Genomic DNA, 13,341 nt, shown 5'->3' on the forward strand with positions numbered 1-13,341 from the left:
CCGAAGTTTCCTTTTAAGTGTGAAATTGACATGACAAAAAATCGTATAAAAAAATAATGAAAGGAAGCTTATCCTAACTTTATAGAGTCAATAACATGAATTTGTGCAAAGAACAAATATAAAAAAATAAAAGAAAAAGAAATGAGAACTTCGCAAATAAGAACTTCTTTGACTCATCCCATGGAAGCTCGTTGAGATTTGGGAATTTGATGTCAAATTCAAGCGAATAACTTGCAGACTCATCGTTCTTTGTCAATGAGGGCAATGATGTGTTGTCCTCCACTATACAATCGTTCGTTCTAGAAAATCCACTTTGCCTTCTGATGAATTATCTAAACCCATAATCGGTTGAGGCGTGGTTGATTGTTGAACTCGCTCGCAACTGTTATTGTCCATCGTTCGCTTTCTTATCATCGTTCGCTTGCAAATTCTCCTCTAAGCTTGTAAACGGCCTTATCGTAGGCCAAAGCCACATCCTCAGTGATATCGAAAGTGCCAAGCCAAAGCCGAGTACGGTGCTTTGGTAGTCGGATCTTTGTAACTATGATGTGTTTGAACTTTTGCATATCAAACCATCCCCCTCCCCCTCCTCCTCCCCAAAGAAAAAAAAGAAAAAAAAACCTAATTTCTATGGGAGGGGCGGGTTTTCCTTTTTTATGAGAAAAATGTTGATACTTGTGCATCTGAGTCATGTGTGTATGAATTTCTGAATCTTTTTTGAAATTGTGACTGGGGATTACCAAGGGCCACTTGTAATGGAGATGCTGAGAGAAAGAGGGTTGCTCAGGGAAGAAAGTGATTCTGATACAAGTATGGAGAAAGGGGGTTTAGTTCATAGAGAATATAATGGGTATTTTACATATATGAGGGTAATTTAAGTATTATGAGAAATATCTGACTGACTTAACAATCATTTCTAACAGTTGGGGTCGTTAGATCAAATCTTATTTTTGTAGGGGAAGTGAGTGATATTTCAAAAAGGTATGAAGTCAATTTGATATTTCGCCATAGTTCAAGGGAGGGGAGTGATATTTATCCATCTAAAATTTATACAGGTGAGTCCTCCCTTTTGTCCCAAATGTCCATTTCATCACCACCCTGAACATCCTCATGGTGATAAATTAGGATGTTTACAATAACTATTCTCTATAATTATTGGAAATTTTTGCCCAAAAAAATTAATTGAAAAATTATTTTAGTTGTATTTTCCTTCCCATCTTGGGATTCAAGTTATGTATTTCTTTTTTAATCAAATAAAAATAGAAAAAAAAATTAAAGATTAGAAATTTTTTTTTTGATAGGTAATAAAATTTATATTAGAAAGAAAAAAGAAAAAACAAGAAAAGGCGACCATTCCCCCTATTAGACAGGCCTAAGGAAGGGAGAGCAACTCCTAAAAAAACAAGCAGAATAGACCCTGCATCACAAAGGAAAATTGGAAAGGAACATTTCTACACTCGGAAAGAAATACTATGGAAGAGTTAAGTAGCCCAATCATGAGAGCAAAGATAGTATGGGACACTTTTGACGTGACGACTCTTTCGCAAAGAGCTTCTCAAAACCAGATGGGTTAAGTTTCTGAAAACACCATGACCAACTCTTCCTCAGGCAAATCCAATGAACCATCTATATTATCAACTTGATGGACCACCTCTTTGTTCATATCTGTTTCTTCCCCCGGAGAGATAACATTTGTCATTATATCCCAATTTGAAATATGAATGAATGATTCTCCATCCTAGGGATCATTTTCTAGATCCAAATTTTCCATAGACTTTGAATTCTCTTTTGAATACGTCTCATTATCGGGATTCGAAAATGGCATAGGCTCCGAAAGCTCCTCGGATTAGAGTTTAATATATCATTTATAGATTGTCCATATTTTCTAAACATTACAAGCTATATTAAACATAAAGTTCATAAATGCATGACTACCAAGAGGCAGTAATTAAGAGCATCTGGCTTTATATTTATGGATTTTATGATCTAGCCCCTTGGGGTTGGTTATCTTTATATTTTGAATATGTGCTCTGTTAATGAGGTTGCCCACAATCTCTGAATTCAGGTGTTTTAAAAGCATGGTTTGAGTTAAGAAAAATCTATGGCCTAGGTGTGCACTTGATGGTTAATATCTTTTTTCTTAGTACGCAACTATCTTCAAAAGAAAATCATTAAACCTTTGGTATTTTAACCCAAAGACTAATGATAAAAGAAAACTTTCTTTTCCACTTTCTTCATGAACTGCTCTTGTAGTTTCCCCTGCCTCAGCTTGGATCACAATCATATATTACCCATTAGTGCGGGTTTAATTGGTTACAGTGGATGGATAGACACATCCACAAAAAGCAGATCAAAATCATTAGAAGTATACATAAGTTCACATAGGAAAGCCAATTACAACCAGTTTGTCTACATAGAAAGTCAATAGTTTCATCTACACAATTGTGTTCTTGATGGCAGGTATCAAATATACAGGTTCAGCCTCACATTTTTGGAGCTTCCCAGCTTCCAACTTCCAAACCATTACCTACACAAAACAGTGAAAAGATTTCGCAGATTAGCTCAAACAGAGAAAAAACAAGAACTTATAAATTCATAGATAGGAATCTCACATGAGATGGTTTAAGTTCAACCTGGTGCACTACCCCTGCACCAAATGGTTAAAGTATAATGTGACCCTTATCAAGTCAGGGTCAAGTATGGTTATTGAAAAATGGGAAGTGTTCCCTGTGGGGGAGTGTCGCTCCAACCCGTGCTCAAGGGCCAATGGGAGCACAGGAGGAAATATCAAGAGAGACATCATTTTCCTTTTCATGGGAGGCAGACTAGTCATTTCATCCTCCCCTCCCCACCCCTACCCGCCCGTCGCACACATGTTTTTCTGATATATACACTTGAAAAATTGAGTTTTTCTCAAGCAAAACAGATTGAGAAGCTCAAAATATTTACTGGTTTTCCATCAGATAGCTCCATCATCTCTAGACAACTAAATACAGCCAGTAAAATACTATTGTCTCACCTTTCCCCAATACTTTAAACTGGTTCCAATACATAATAAACATACTAATTAAACAGGGGAAAAGGCACCAAGATCAGGAAAGCTTACCATCCGGATCAAAAAAGAATACTTGCTTTGTTTTCCCATCTGGCTGGGTCTTCTGAAAGACTTCAACTCCTTTTTCCTGCAAGACTAGTTTTAATTCAGCCAAATATGTCTAGCAAATAGATGCAAATAAATGATACATCAAATGGTTAAAGTGCTTCTATCCTGAAAATTGGAGGAGGGGGAGGAGGGGAAGGAGGGATGTGCCAGACCATAATACTGTTCCACAGGTAAAAGAAAGCAGGAAAAAGTCAAATTATTTAAGCAGCCCTGCTCGGTTAGAAGTACATAGAAGGGAATCAAAGTGAGATAAGATTTTCATTTGTTGATGGGGCTGTCCCCATGGGTGTTGTGGGGCCCTTTCCTTTCTTTAGGCATGTCTAATAGGGGATTCTCGGGCTGCCACTTTTTTTATCTGTAAAAAAAGTGAAACGGAAAAAATAGATATTTTCCAAAGGGTCTTCAGATTGAAAGAAAATTGAAAGGAACTAATTTGATTTTACTTGACTTTCACTCACTTCAATTCCAATAAGAAAGACAATTCACATACTTGGAATTGTTCTCCACAAATCCGACCACAGAATGTTTGGTCTGAATGTTCCCAAGTCACCAATTTTGTAGAACAAAAACATGATTAGAAACAATAAAAAGTACAAATGCACTGGCAGGAACATGATCCCGTTTATTAAACTGGGTTAACCAATCTGCAGCATCAAGAACTTGCTAAAAATTGTCCAATATGCATGGGCCTTTTCTTTCCAGGAGGGGCTAAAGATAGGTTGCAATGTTAAAGCATTACATCTATTTCCACAATGTAAGGAAATATCCCATCCAATCCAATCCAATCCAATGCTTATTACAGAATGAAGTATGAAGAACTTTAGTCCATGGATTTACTTTAAGCTTTTTATTGAATCAGAACATTCATAGTAACATCAGAAACTGACACTTGATTCATAAACCCCATCAATGCAATATAGCCCCGAAAATCCATTTGACACCAGATCATTGCTCCAAAGTCCAACCCTACCTTCATAAATAAATAGCCAGTGTGCATACATCAAAATTAAAACTGAGCAAGAGAGAACCAAATGCAGTTAGGTTCCTAGCTGATTGCATAACTTTCAACTTCCCCTACACATCATGACCTACCCAAATTGGATTATAATCTTCAGAAGAGCTTATAATCGTTTTACTGTCTCCAATATCAGCAATCTAATCTTATTCGAGACAGTTTCATACTGTGATCTCTAATAGTCTCAACTCAAGAAGTACACTCCACAGAGAAGAAAAGCTAATCACAACCATAAATTGCAAAAGTAAAGATAAGCTATCCTAATAGGTCTACCTGTCCAAGCTTCATCTTTACAAGAATCATCATCTATCTATTCAATGCCAAAAATAATCAGAAAACCATTACAGAACCTTGTCTTAAGGAATAAAAGAAAAAAAAAAAATCCTTGTGTTAATAAAGAATATGAAATTCTAAACTAGCTGGGTCAATCAAATATATTAATCCTCAGGTGGGTACAATCACTACAATCTCAGGAACAAATTACATAAATCTTCAAGCAGTTTCTGCATGAATTAAAGTAAAAACGAAAGGGAGGTAGGAAAGAAGAGTTATTACCTTGAGGGTTTGAACGAAGGAATCAAAGTTGGAGACGGCAAAACAGATATGATGCCCTCTTGGGAGATTTTTGGGGTTAGCGATCGGCTCTGGGGTGCTATAAGGTCCTTCTGGGAGCCTTGATTCTGGGTTCCTCTCGATGAGATGCAGAGAGAAAGCAGGGGGAAGCCTCAGCCAAACCACCTCAAACTCACTAAATTTAGGGCTTTCAATCACCTCAAATCCTAAGATCTACACCAAAAAGTTCAGAAAAAAAAAACCCCCAAATAAAATTGAAGGAATTGCAGCAAAATTTAGAGAGAGAGTGAGAAGAATTAAGCAAGAAGTACCTCCTGATAGAATTTAGCTAGGCGTTTCAGGTCTGATGTTTCCCTAGCTATATGATGAAGACATACTCCTTCCGCTGCTGCCATTTTTCCTCTTCTCTTCTGTATGGGTTTCACAGCCTTCGACTACCAGTGAAGCTCTGGAATTTATAGGGGAGTGAATACTAGAATTCTTGCCTGTTCTCAATAACTACAAGGTGGATTTTATTTTGAGAAAAATTATTACGGCCATTAAAGTGGAATTTTGAGTAGTTAGATTTTGTACAAATGGAAACAAAACACTAATAACACGTCTCATGCTCATGCATGCATTCTCTTTGGTAGTGATCTTGAGAAAGCATGGCCACGCAGGTGGCTCTACAGGCCATGTTTTAAAACTAGGAAAAATGAAATGGCTCCAAATCATGCTGACTGGTCACAAGTGGATCATCAATCCGAGCAATCCGTCTCTCCAGCTATAACTTGAGGGAGGATAAATCTTGTTGTAATCAAAGTTGATGATAAAAGTGAAAGATTTCTACTCTATGAATGATGTGAGATGGATTGAGGTGATTATTGGACACGAGAGGGGATTCAGAGTCCGAACACTTCTTAGTAAAAACGTGTGTTAATTATCATATGCTTCCTGAAGATATTAAAAAAAAAGAAAACAAATTTCAAGCATTCTTGTTCTAAACACGTTTAAAATATGTTTCGTTTTTATGACATTTTTTAAGATTTGATTTTTTAGCATAATGTCTACTTAATTGATCATATATCCCTCTTGAACTTTAATCGACCTGATTCTTTCACCAACTTGAAGTTAACGTAATGGACTATATTTTTCATGATATTACCTTCAACTCAAATTCAATTCACAGACCTTGAAACTGAGCTATAAACTAACGTATTTGCTGAAAAATATTTCTAAAATGATGACTCATAGCTTTAATTGAACATATATCACTTCAAGAGTGTGTTGACTATGTTGACAATAATGAACAACATCACAACCTCGTCACAGTGCTCAATAAGACTTTGGGCATGTGTGGTGTTTGAATTTAGAATTAGTATTGGATGATATTCAATGATGTGTCTTAAAACTCATAATGAAACATGGGATGTGTAGGCATTAATATTAGATATTGTAGTTGTTTTGAACATTAGATGCAGATATTCATATAATATTTCTTTAATTTACATGAGTATACTACCATTTTTTTAGTCCCGTTAATTTGAAATCTACACGTTTAAAACATGTACCGTTCTTTTTTTTTTTTTTTTTCCATTCTTTGTTTTTTTTACTGTATCATTTAAAAATTTTTATTTTTTAAAACTCGTACCGTCTGTTTCTATTTTTTTTGCCATTTCCGTTTTTGCTAACTATGGTTTGAACACGGTGAAAAGAAATTATAACTTCATTGTTTTGGACCATTTAACAGGAAGAGGAACCACCACATTGTTAGGGATTAGTTTTCCACCAATGATACTGTGGGAAGTTGAATCATTCAGTAAGTGATTTTAAGGAGGAGCGAGTGTGTGGGATCCACGGGTAGAAAATAAGACGGTATGCATAGGAATTTGCAATCTAATGTTGTGGCAATATTTCCCCTTGTATAATCATTTCGTTTTTTTTTGGTAAAATATATTTCTTCTTTTAAGAAGTAAAATCTATCATTTCACATATGTTTTCAAAAAATGGGTAAAATAAAAGAGTTCTTTAGAATAATAAATTATTTTCAAATTATTTAAATTTTTTTTCTTTTTTATAAATGACTTAATCAATGACCTCAAGATTTTTTTCTAGAAGGAAAACAAAGGAATCAAAAGAAAATTACAACTTCTGTTTTTTCGCAACCTAGTTGAGCATGATGCATCCAAATTTGAAAGTAAAACAAAAATATCATCTCGTGGATGATGTTAGATAATAGAAAAATATCTTATCTTAACAAAAATCAATAGTGAGAGCTCTACCATGTTTCATGATATATTTTAGTACTAACACAAATTGAATTGCTCAAAATCATGCACCTTAATCACTAGTGGAACACTAATCCAAACAATCAAACTTTTGAGTTAAAACTTAGGGAAAAGATAAATCATTTTTTTTTTTTTTTTTTAAGGGATGATGTCAGATAATCGAAAATATCTGATCTTGTTGAGAAGGCCAAAGGTTTTTTGTACAGCCATGTCTATATCAGATTGTCACTTCAACCATTGTCTGCGGGGGCATGAGGAAGGATATGTAATGTCAGTTCTACCCTCATTAGATGAAACACAGAAACATCAGTCATGTATCTCCTACGCACTAAAACGAACCCTTCCTTTCACCACAAAAAAAGAAAAAAAAACCAAACCCTTCCAAAAAACAACATTAGCAAATCTCCTCACTGTATAAAACCCCCTGATCAATGCTTATTGTGAAATGTTGATTCATAACTCTCATCATCATTTATTTCATTCATCTACTTGTACGTATGTGAAACATGCTCACCCTCCCCAACCCCTAAAAAGAAAAAAGGAGAGAGAGAAGAGGAAGTAGTGGACTTTATCAAATTGAAATTACTAAAGAACGAGTGGTGGCAGGACGTACGTACTGTAATCTTATTTTAATATTTTTTAATTTAAATCGTTCATTTAATAAAAATTAATCTAAATCGTTAATTAATATTCTATATTATAATTTATTCCCAGTTTTGAGGATAAAGTGATAGTATTCGTAATCATTTCAACTTCTTACCTTCCAAATAACTAGAGAGACGATTTTTCAAAATCGCTATCTGATAAAAAATCATCTATCAAAACGATCAAAAGATTCTCAAAGGAGAATCATCCTTTGAACTTATTGGTTATAGGTTTGAATATAAAGGAAACAAGTATTTTTAACCCAAGAACTCAGCTTCTGTATAAACATCTTCCTTATTATCAAGTTCAGGACCAACTAACTCTTCCATTTCAGAGAGTTGTTATTGATTCACAGTTTGAAGCTCTATTTCCTTTAGTTTATGGTGAGAATTAAGGGAAGAGTTCTCCGCTCTATCTTTGTGAAAAATCTCTTTGTTATTGAAAGAGCCATAATTTGAATCTGTAGATAATTCTTTGATTGATGGCAATGCTCACAACTTCTGATTTGATGAACAAATCTTTGAACCTGGCGGAAAGCAGGGGATGCATCGAGATAAGGTTTCGGAGTTGGGATAACTTGATGTCACCATCACAGACAATGTCCATTAAAATAAGAGAGAAGGGTTTCAATGATTCAGATTATGTGGTTAAATCCACAGCTATCTATGAAGAACGTTTTACAAACCTTGTTTACATGTACGTACCGTGACTTTTTTGCCATTAATAAAATAGTCAAATCAGATAATAAATAGAAATTTTTTTTCTCATGTTTAATTTTATTTCACTTCCATCCTCATATTTGTTTTGGAACCACATAGAATCTTATCCAGGTTTAGGTGCATTAACAAAAATGATAACCACACAGGTGATCCAATTAATTTCTCTTTTATCTTCCACGGTCCTTTGTTCTCCGAATAAGATGCAAGTGTTTCAAGTAATTTTCAATTGAAAAATAAACTCATATTTTCCTTTTCTCTTAACTTTGGAGATGATACCTTCTTTATTTTTTTTTGTTAACCACATCGTTATGGTCTCCACTTAAATCACAGATGCATAGATGGAAAATCGAACCTAGAACCCTGTGCATATCCATACAATTCCTAATTTACCCTAACCATTTGGGCAATCCACGGACGATGCATTCTCAAAACTACTGGGAAGGCAATAGACATTGCTACGTGAGAGAAAACCCTATAGAATCCCTTCAACCATTTATACACAGAACCTCACAACCTTTATGCAAATTTATTTGATAAATTCAATTTTCCCATAAAATTGTCTAAAATGAAAATTTGTAGGGAGGTAAACCCAAGGTCCCTTATCTACATGTTAGGTTTTTTAACCTCAAATTATGTTGGCCATGTAACAAAACAAACCATTGAAAAGACTAGGACTATTGAGAGGTTGTATAATTGCATATGATTGCAATGGGTGCACCGGAATACATTAGATGATATATGATTGAATTTTTATCTAAAATTTAACACGTACAAGATGTATCCAAAATATTTTTCTAGATATTGAACTGTTAGAATAACCACTTTGAACCTTTTGACGTGGCAGAGTTAGGCGTGCTCATTAAGAAGTGAAAAATAACTTGAGGGAGCAGATGTAGTTTTCCATTATGTCAATTAGCTCAAACATTCTACTAAGAAAAAAAAAAAAAAAAAAAAGAAGCTCAAACAAAAAATTTAGTAATAGATTTAGTAAAAACTCCTATTTATCATTTATCAATTGTAATCATGTTTGTGTACAGTTCTAAAAATTTCATCAAATATGGTAATTAACTTCTCAAATAAATTCACTATCTTTTTCATATTTTCTTATTTAAATTTGAGGTAATAATTTGGTTGAGAAGTAGAACGAAATCCCAATGACCTATTTACAATGTTTAATAAATTTTGAATTATCTTATTTAGGTATCGTCAATAATTATTAGAAAACGTTCTAATATTTTATTCTTGTTCTAGTTTTCTTTTCCTGGTTTTCCTTCCCTTCTGAGGGTTCAAAACACAATCAAGTATAGTGAGTTACTATCATCAATAAATATATATATATATATATATATATATTTTCACGATGAAAAGATGACAATTAGATACAAAGTCACAAGTTAGAAGCGCAATAATGATTCTATCTACTGAATCTATTGCTTCAGACCACGAATTTCCTTAGTTGCGCCAATGAATGAACTTTTCTCCGTAAATCTTTGTTATTGTAACTTAAAAGTAAAATATAACCAATTAAAAAAAAATCTTTTCCACTCTCCTCATGAACTACTATTCTAGTTCCCCATCTCAGTTTGGATCAATAATCATAATTTATCCATTTTAGTGAGTTTTAGTGGTAACAATGGATAGACAGCCACAGCCCCAAAATGCAGATCAAAAGTCACTAAAAAGTATATATTAATTCACAATTCAAATAGGAAAGCCTATTACAACCAGTTTGTCTATACTTAAACGTACTTTCATCTTCACAAGTGTATACCTAGTTATTACAACCAGTTTCGTTACATAGACAGTCATACTTTCATCTACACGTCCTTCAGCTCTCATTTTTGTGGCGGCAACCAGTTTGCAACTTCCAGGCCATTACCTACATAAAAATATCAAAAAGATTTCACAGATTTGCTCAAACAAGAAGAAAATAAGATCTTATCAGGAATGTTATGTTTAAAATGATTCTAATACATAATAAGACATGAGGATTCCTTTGCATGTCCTCTTAGATTCTGGCAAGTGAAGCTCACACTAACATTTTCTCTTTCTCTCTCACACCAAATGGGTGCTTATATACAAAGGGTTGAAATCGTCTGCAATTCCGATCTCGTACAATTCCGTGCAATACCACCTTCAGGCGGTGACACGTGTATTGATACCAATACAATGGTCAAGATCTGATACAACTAATAAAACATTAAATCAGTAAAGAGGCATTTAAACCAGATATGAACCATTGTATTGGTATCAATACATGTGTCACCGCTTGAAGGTGGTATTGCACGGAATTGTACAAGATCGAAATTACAGACGATTTTTTTCCTATATACAAAACCATTTTCCTTGTGCCCATTGATGTGACATCTCACACTGGCATCGTGGGAAAACTTTGCTCTAAATGTAATAATTAATAAATATTAAAAAGGTATCATGATCAAGAAAGCTTACCATCCGGGTCAAAAAAGAACACTTGCTTTGTTTTCCCGTTGGGCTGGGTCTGTTCATGGACTTCAATTCCTTTTTCCTGTAAGACCAGTTTTAATTCAGCCATCTAGCATATATAAATATAAATATATAGATGGAAAAATCTTGTTATAACCAAAGTTCGTGAAAAAGTCCTAAAAAAAGTTTGTGAAAAAAAAGTTATAATCTTACGTTTTTGTCATTTTTGCATAATACGCCTCTTCTTCAAAAAAGGTAAAATCGTATTATTGACTTTATCACATGTCTATTAAAAATTTGGAAAAAGACGCGGCATATCGACCGCATGCCCAGCAGGTGTCTCTATCTTCCCCCTATGAAATGACCCTTGCCCCCGTCCCAAACCTCAATTGGTGCCACTTGATTGCTTGCACCTTGCTGCACACAGGTGGTGTCTTTCCCTCTTCATAAAGAATGTGCAAAAAATGATAGAAATGATAAACCTTGAGAATGAAGTTTTCAAATTATATTTTGAACTTTTTTACACCAACTAAAAACAACCTCTAGGACCTCTACAAAAGAAAAAAAAAAAAAAAAAAAAAAAAAAACTCTAGGAATGAAGATGCTTGTAGGTTTAATCTCAAGAACTACATTATACAACAAAGAAAAGTAATCATCACAACCCTAAATTGTAAGAGGAAAGATGCTTATAGGTATACATAATGATCAAGTTTCATCTTTTCAAGAATCATCTATGTATCAGGTATATAAATTGATAGTTGAAAATCTGAATTCGAATCGCATCGGTTTCAGTTTAAAAAATCTTAATTCAATTATCTGATTCAAATAGACATTAAAAAAAAAAAAAACTAATGATCCCAGGGTCCTCCAAGATTTGACAAGTTCATCAAATAAAAATAAATGGGTGCTTGAAGATTCACAGTTTTTTTTTTGCAAGAAATAAAGAGAACAGCTACCTTGAGTGTTTGAACAAAGGAATCATAGTTGGAGACAGCAAAAGAAATATGATGCCCTCTTGGCAGTTTTTTAGGGTCAGCGACCGCCGCCGAGGAGCTCCAAGGTCCTTGTGGGAGCTTCGTCTCTGGGTTCCTCTGTATTATGTGCATAGAGAAAACAGGAGGAAGACTCAGCCAGATCACCTCATACTGTCCCAAGTTAGGGCTTTTTATCACCTCAAATCCTAAGATCTGCACCAACAAATTTCACAACCAAAAGAAAACCCAAATTAAATTTTCAGGAATTGCCACCAAATTTAGAGAGAGAGAGAGACAGACAGAGAGAAGTACCTCCTGATAGAACTTAGCCAGGCGTTTTACATCTAATGTTTCCCTGGCAATATGATGAAGACATGCTCCTTCTGCTGCTGCCATTTTTCTTCCTCTCTTCTATCTGGGTTTCAGGCTTCAATTACTAGAGAAGCTCTGGAATTTATAGGTGAATGATTACTACATTTCCAAGGAGGAGATTCTATGTTGGGAAGTTTTTTTATGCCCACTGAAGTGGATTCTTCAATGGAAATTTTGTACGAAAAGAAAAATAATAATTGTAACAAGTCTCATGCATGAATTGTTTTGGATCTTTGGAATACGTGAGCATGGCCATGAAATTGCAGGGGAACTTTTATAAGGCCATCTAGATTCGTTGGGAATCATGCTGGGTAGCTAGTCAAACTAAATTAGTGGATCACACCGAGCAATCCAATTCTTGAGTTAAAAATTAAAATAAAACAAAAATATCTCCTCGTGGATTATGACAGATGATAGAAAAATATCTGATATTTTTTTGTTAATCGATTTTGATCCGAATCAGCTAGAATCAGTCAGGAATCGACTCAGTCAGATTCTACTCTAACCCTAGAAATTTTGGTACTATTCCTTGTACACTATAATAATGTATACTTGATTCATATTGACCAAGTATCTCACAGCCGATCTTATGCTGATTCCTAAAATTAAGGGTATAAGTTTGGCCTGTTAGCCTTGGCTTCCCCTGAGCCTGAATAGAACCTCGGGCGGAGATACCCTAGCCTTGAGGGTGATTCAGCAATGGGAATTTTTTACCTTGAGTCAAGATTGACCTCTGCTGGTTCTAATCTATATCAATCCAATTCAACAATCCTAATTTTAAATCCATGCCCTAAATTGGGGACCCAAGGTGGGTACAAAAAACAAAAGCCAACAAGGGTTGATCAGTCCCAAGAACCCTAGAATTGGCTCTCAAATAAAAAACTCTACGATTCTAAGGTTTCTCCAATTCCCTCCCCCCCCCCCCATATTTTTTGAAAAATGTGGACAACAAACCGTCCTTTGATCTAGACGCAACCTTACTCAAGTTTCTAGGAACCAAGAACTGAAGGTCCCAACTCGAGTTTGGATTTGTTGTACTTACATTTACCTAGATGTTCATTTGAGGATCCAACACCTCTCTCTCTTTCTACCATTAGGAGAGTCAGTAAGGGTATATGTGTAAACAAAAGAAACCATTGTTGGATCCTCGTACGTGTAGTGGATCCAA

The 13,341-nt window shown here is 34.8% G+C and overlaps 2 protein-coding genes across 2 annotated transcripts; both read right to left on the reverse strand.

The window, feature by feature from the left end:
- Window positions 1-2,253: 2,253 nt before the first annotated feature.
- On the reverse strand, window positions 2,254-5,369 carry LOC122091039 (uncharacterized protein YwkD-like). The gene is made up of 4 exons (XM_042660848.1): window positions 5,063-5,369; window positions 4,734-4,964; window positions 3,107-3,182; window positions 2,254-2,527 (listed from the first exon to the last, which is right to left on the reverse strand). Exons 1-4 carry the CDS (start codon window positions 5,144-5,146, stop codon window positions 2,484-2,486), a joined length of 435 nt encoding a protein of 144 aa, XP_042516782.1. The 5' UTR covers window positions 5,147-5,369; the 3' UTR covers window positions 2,254-2,483.
- Window positions 5,370-10,041: 4,672 nt separating this feature from the next.
- LOC122090546 (uncharacterized protein YwkD-like) lies at window positions 10,042-12,494 on the reverse strand. Its single transcript, XM_042660184.1, has 4 exons — window positions 12,114-12,494; window positions 11,784-12,014; window positions 10,834-10,909; window positions 10,042-10,261 (listed from the first exon to the last, which is right to left on the reverse strand). The coding sequence occupies exons 1-4, from the start codon at window positions 12,195-12,197 to the stop codon at window positions 10,218-10,220; spliced, it is 435 nt and encodes a 144-aa protein (XP_042516118.1). The 5' UTR covers window positions 12,198-12,494; the 3' UTR covers window positions 10,042-10,217.
- Between the last annotated feature and the right edge of the window lie 847 nt (window positions 12,495-13,341).

The sequence above is a fragment of the Macadamia integrifolia genome, chromosome 10 (genome assembly GCF_013358625.1).
Source record: "Macadamia integrifolia cultivar HAES 741 chromosome 10, SCU_Mint_v3, whole genome shotgun sequence".
NCBI classification, from domain to species: Eukaryota; Viridiplantae; Streptophyta; class Magnoliopsida; order Proteales; family Proteaceae; genus Macadamia; species Macadamia integrifolia.

Excerpts from the sequence above, each read along its gene's own strand:
- LOC122091039 (XM_042660848.1), bottom strand. The coding sequence starts at position 5,146 with ATGGCAGCAGCGGAAGGAGTATGTCTTCATCATATAGCTAGGGAAACA. Across the intron at positions 4,965-5,062 it reads TAGCTAAATTCTATCAGGAG|ATCTTAGGATTTGAGGTGAT; the intron begins GTACTTCTTGCT and ends TTTTTGGTGTAG. Across the intron at positions 2,528-3,106 it reads ATTCTTTTTTGATCCGGATG|GTAATGGTTTGGAAGTTGGA; the intron begins GTAAGCTTTCCT and ends TGTTTTGTGTAG.
- LOC122090546 (XM_042660184.1), bottom strand. The coding sequence starts at position 12,197 with ATGGCAGCAGCAGAAGGAGCATGTCTTCATCATATTGCCAGGGAAACA. Across the intron at positions 12,015-12,113 it reads TGGCTAAGTTCTATCAGGAG|ATCTTAGGATTTGAGGTGAT; the intron begins GTACTTCTCTCT and ends TTGTTGGTGCAG. Across the intron at positions 10,910-11,783 it reads CCTTTGTTCAAACACTCAAG|GAAAAAGGAATTGAAGTCCA; the intron begins GTAGCTGTTCTC and ends CTGGTCTTACAG.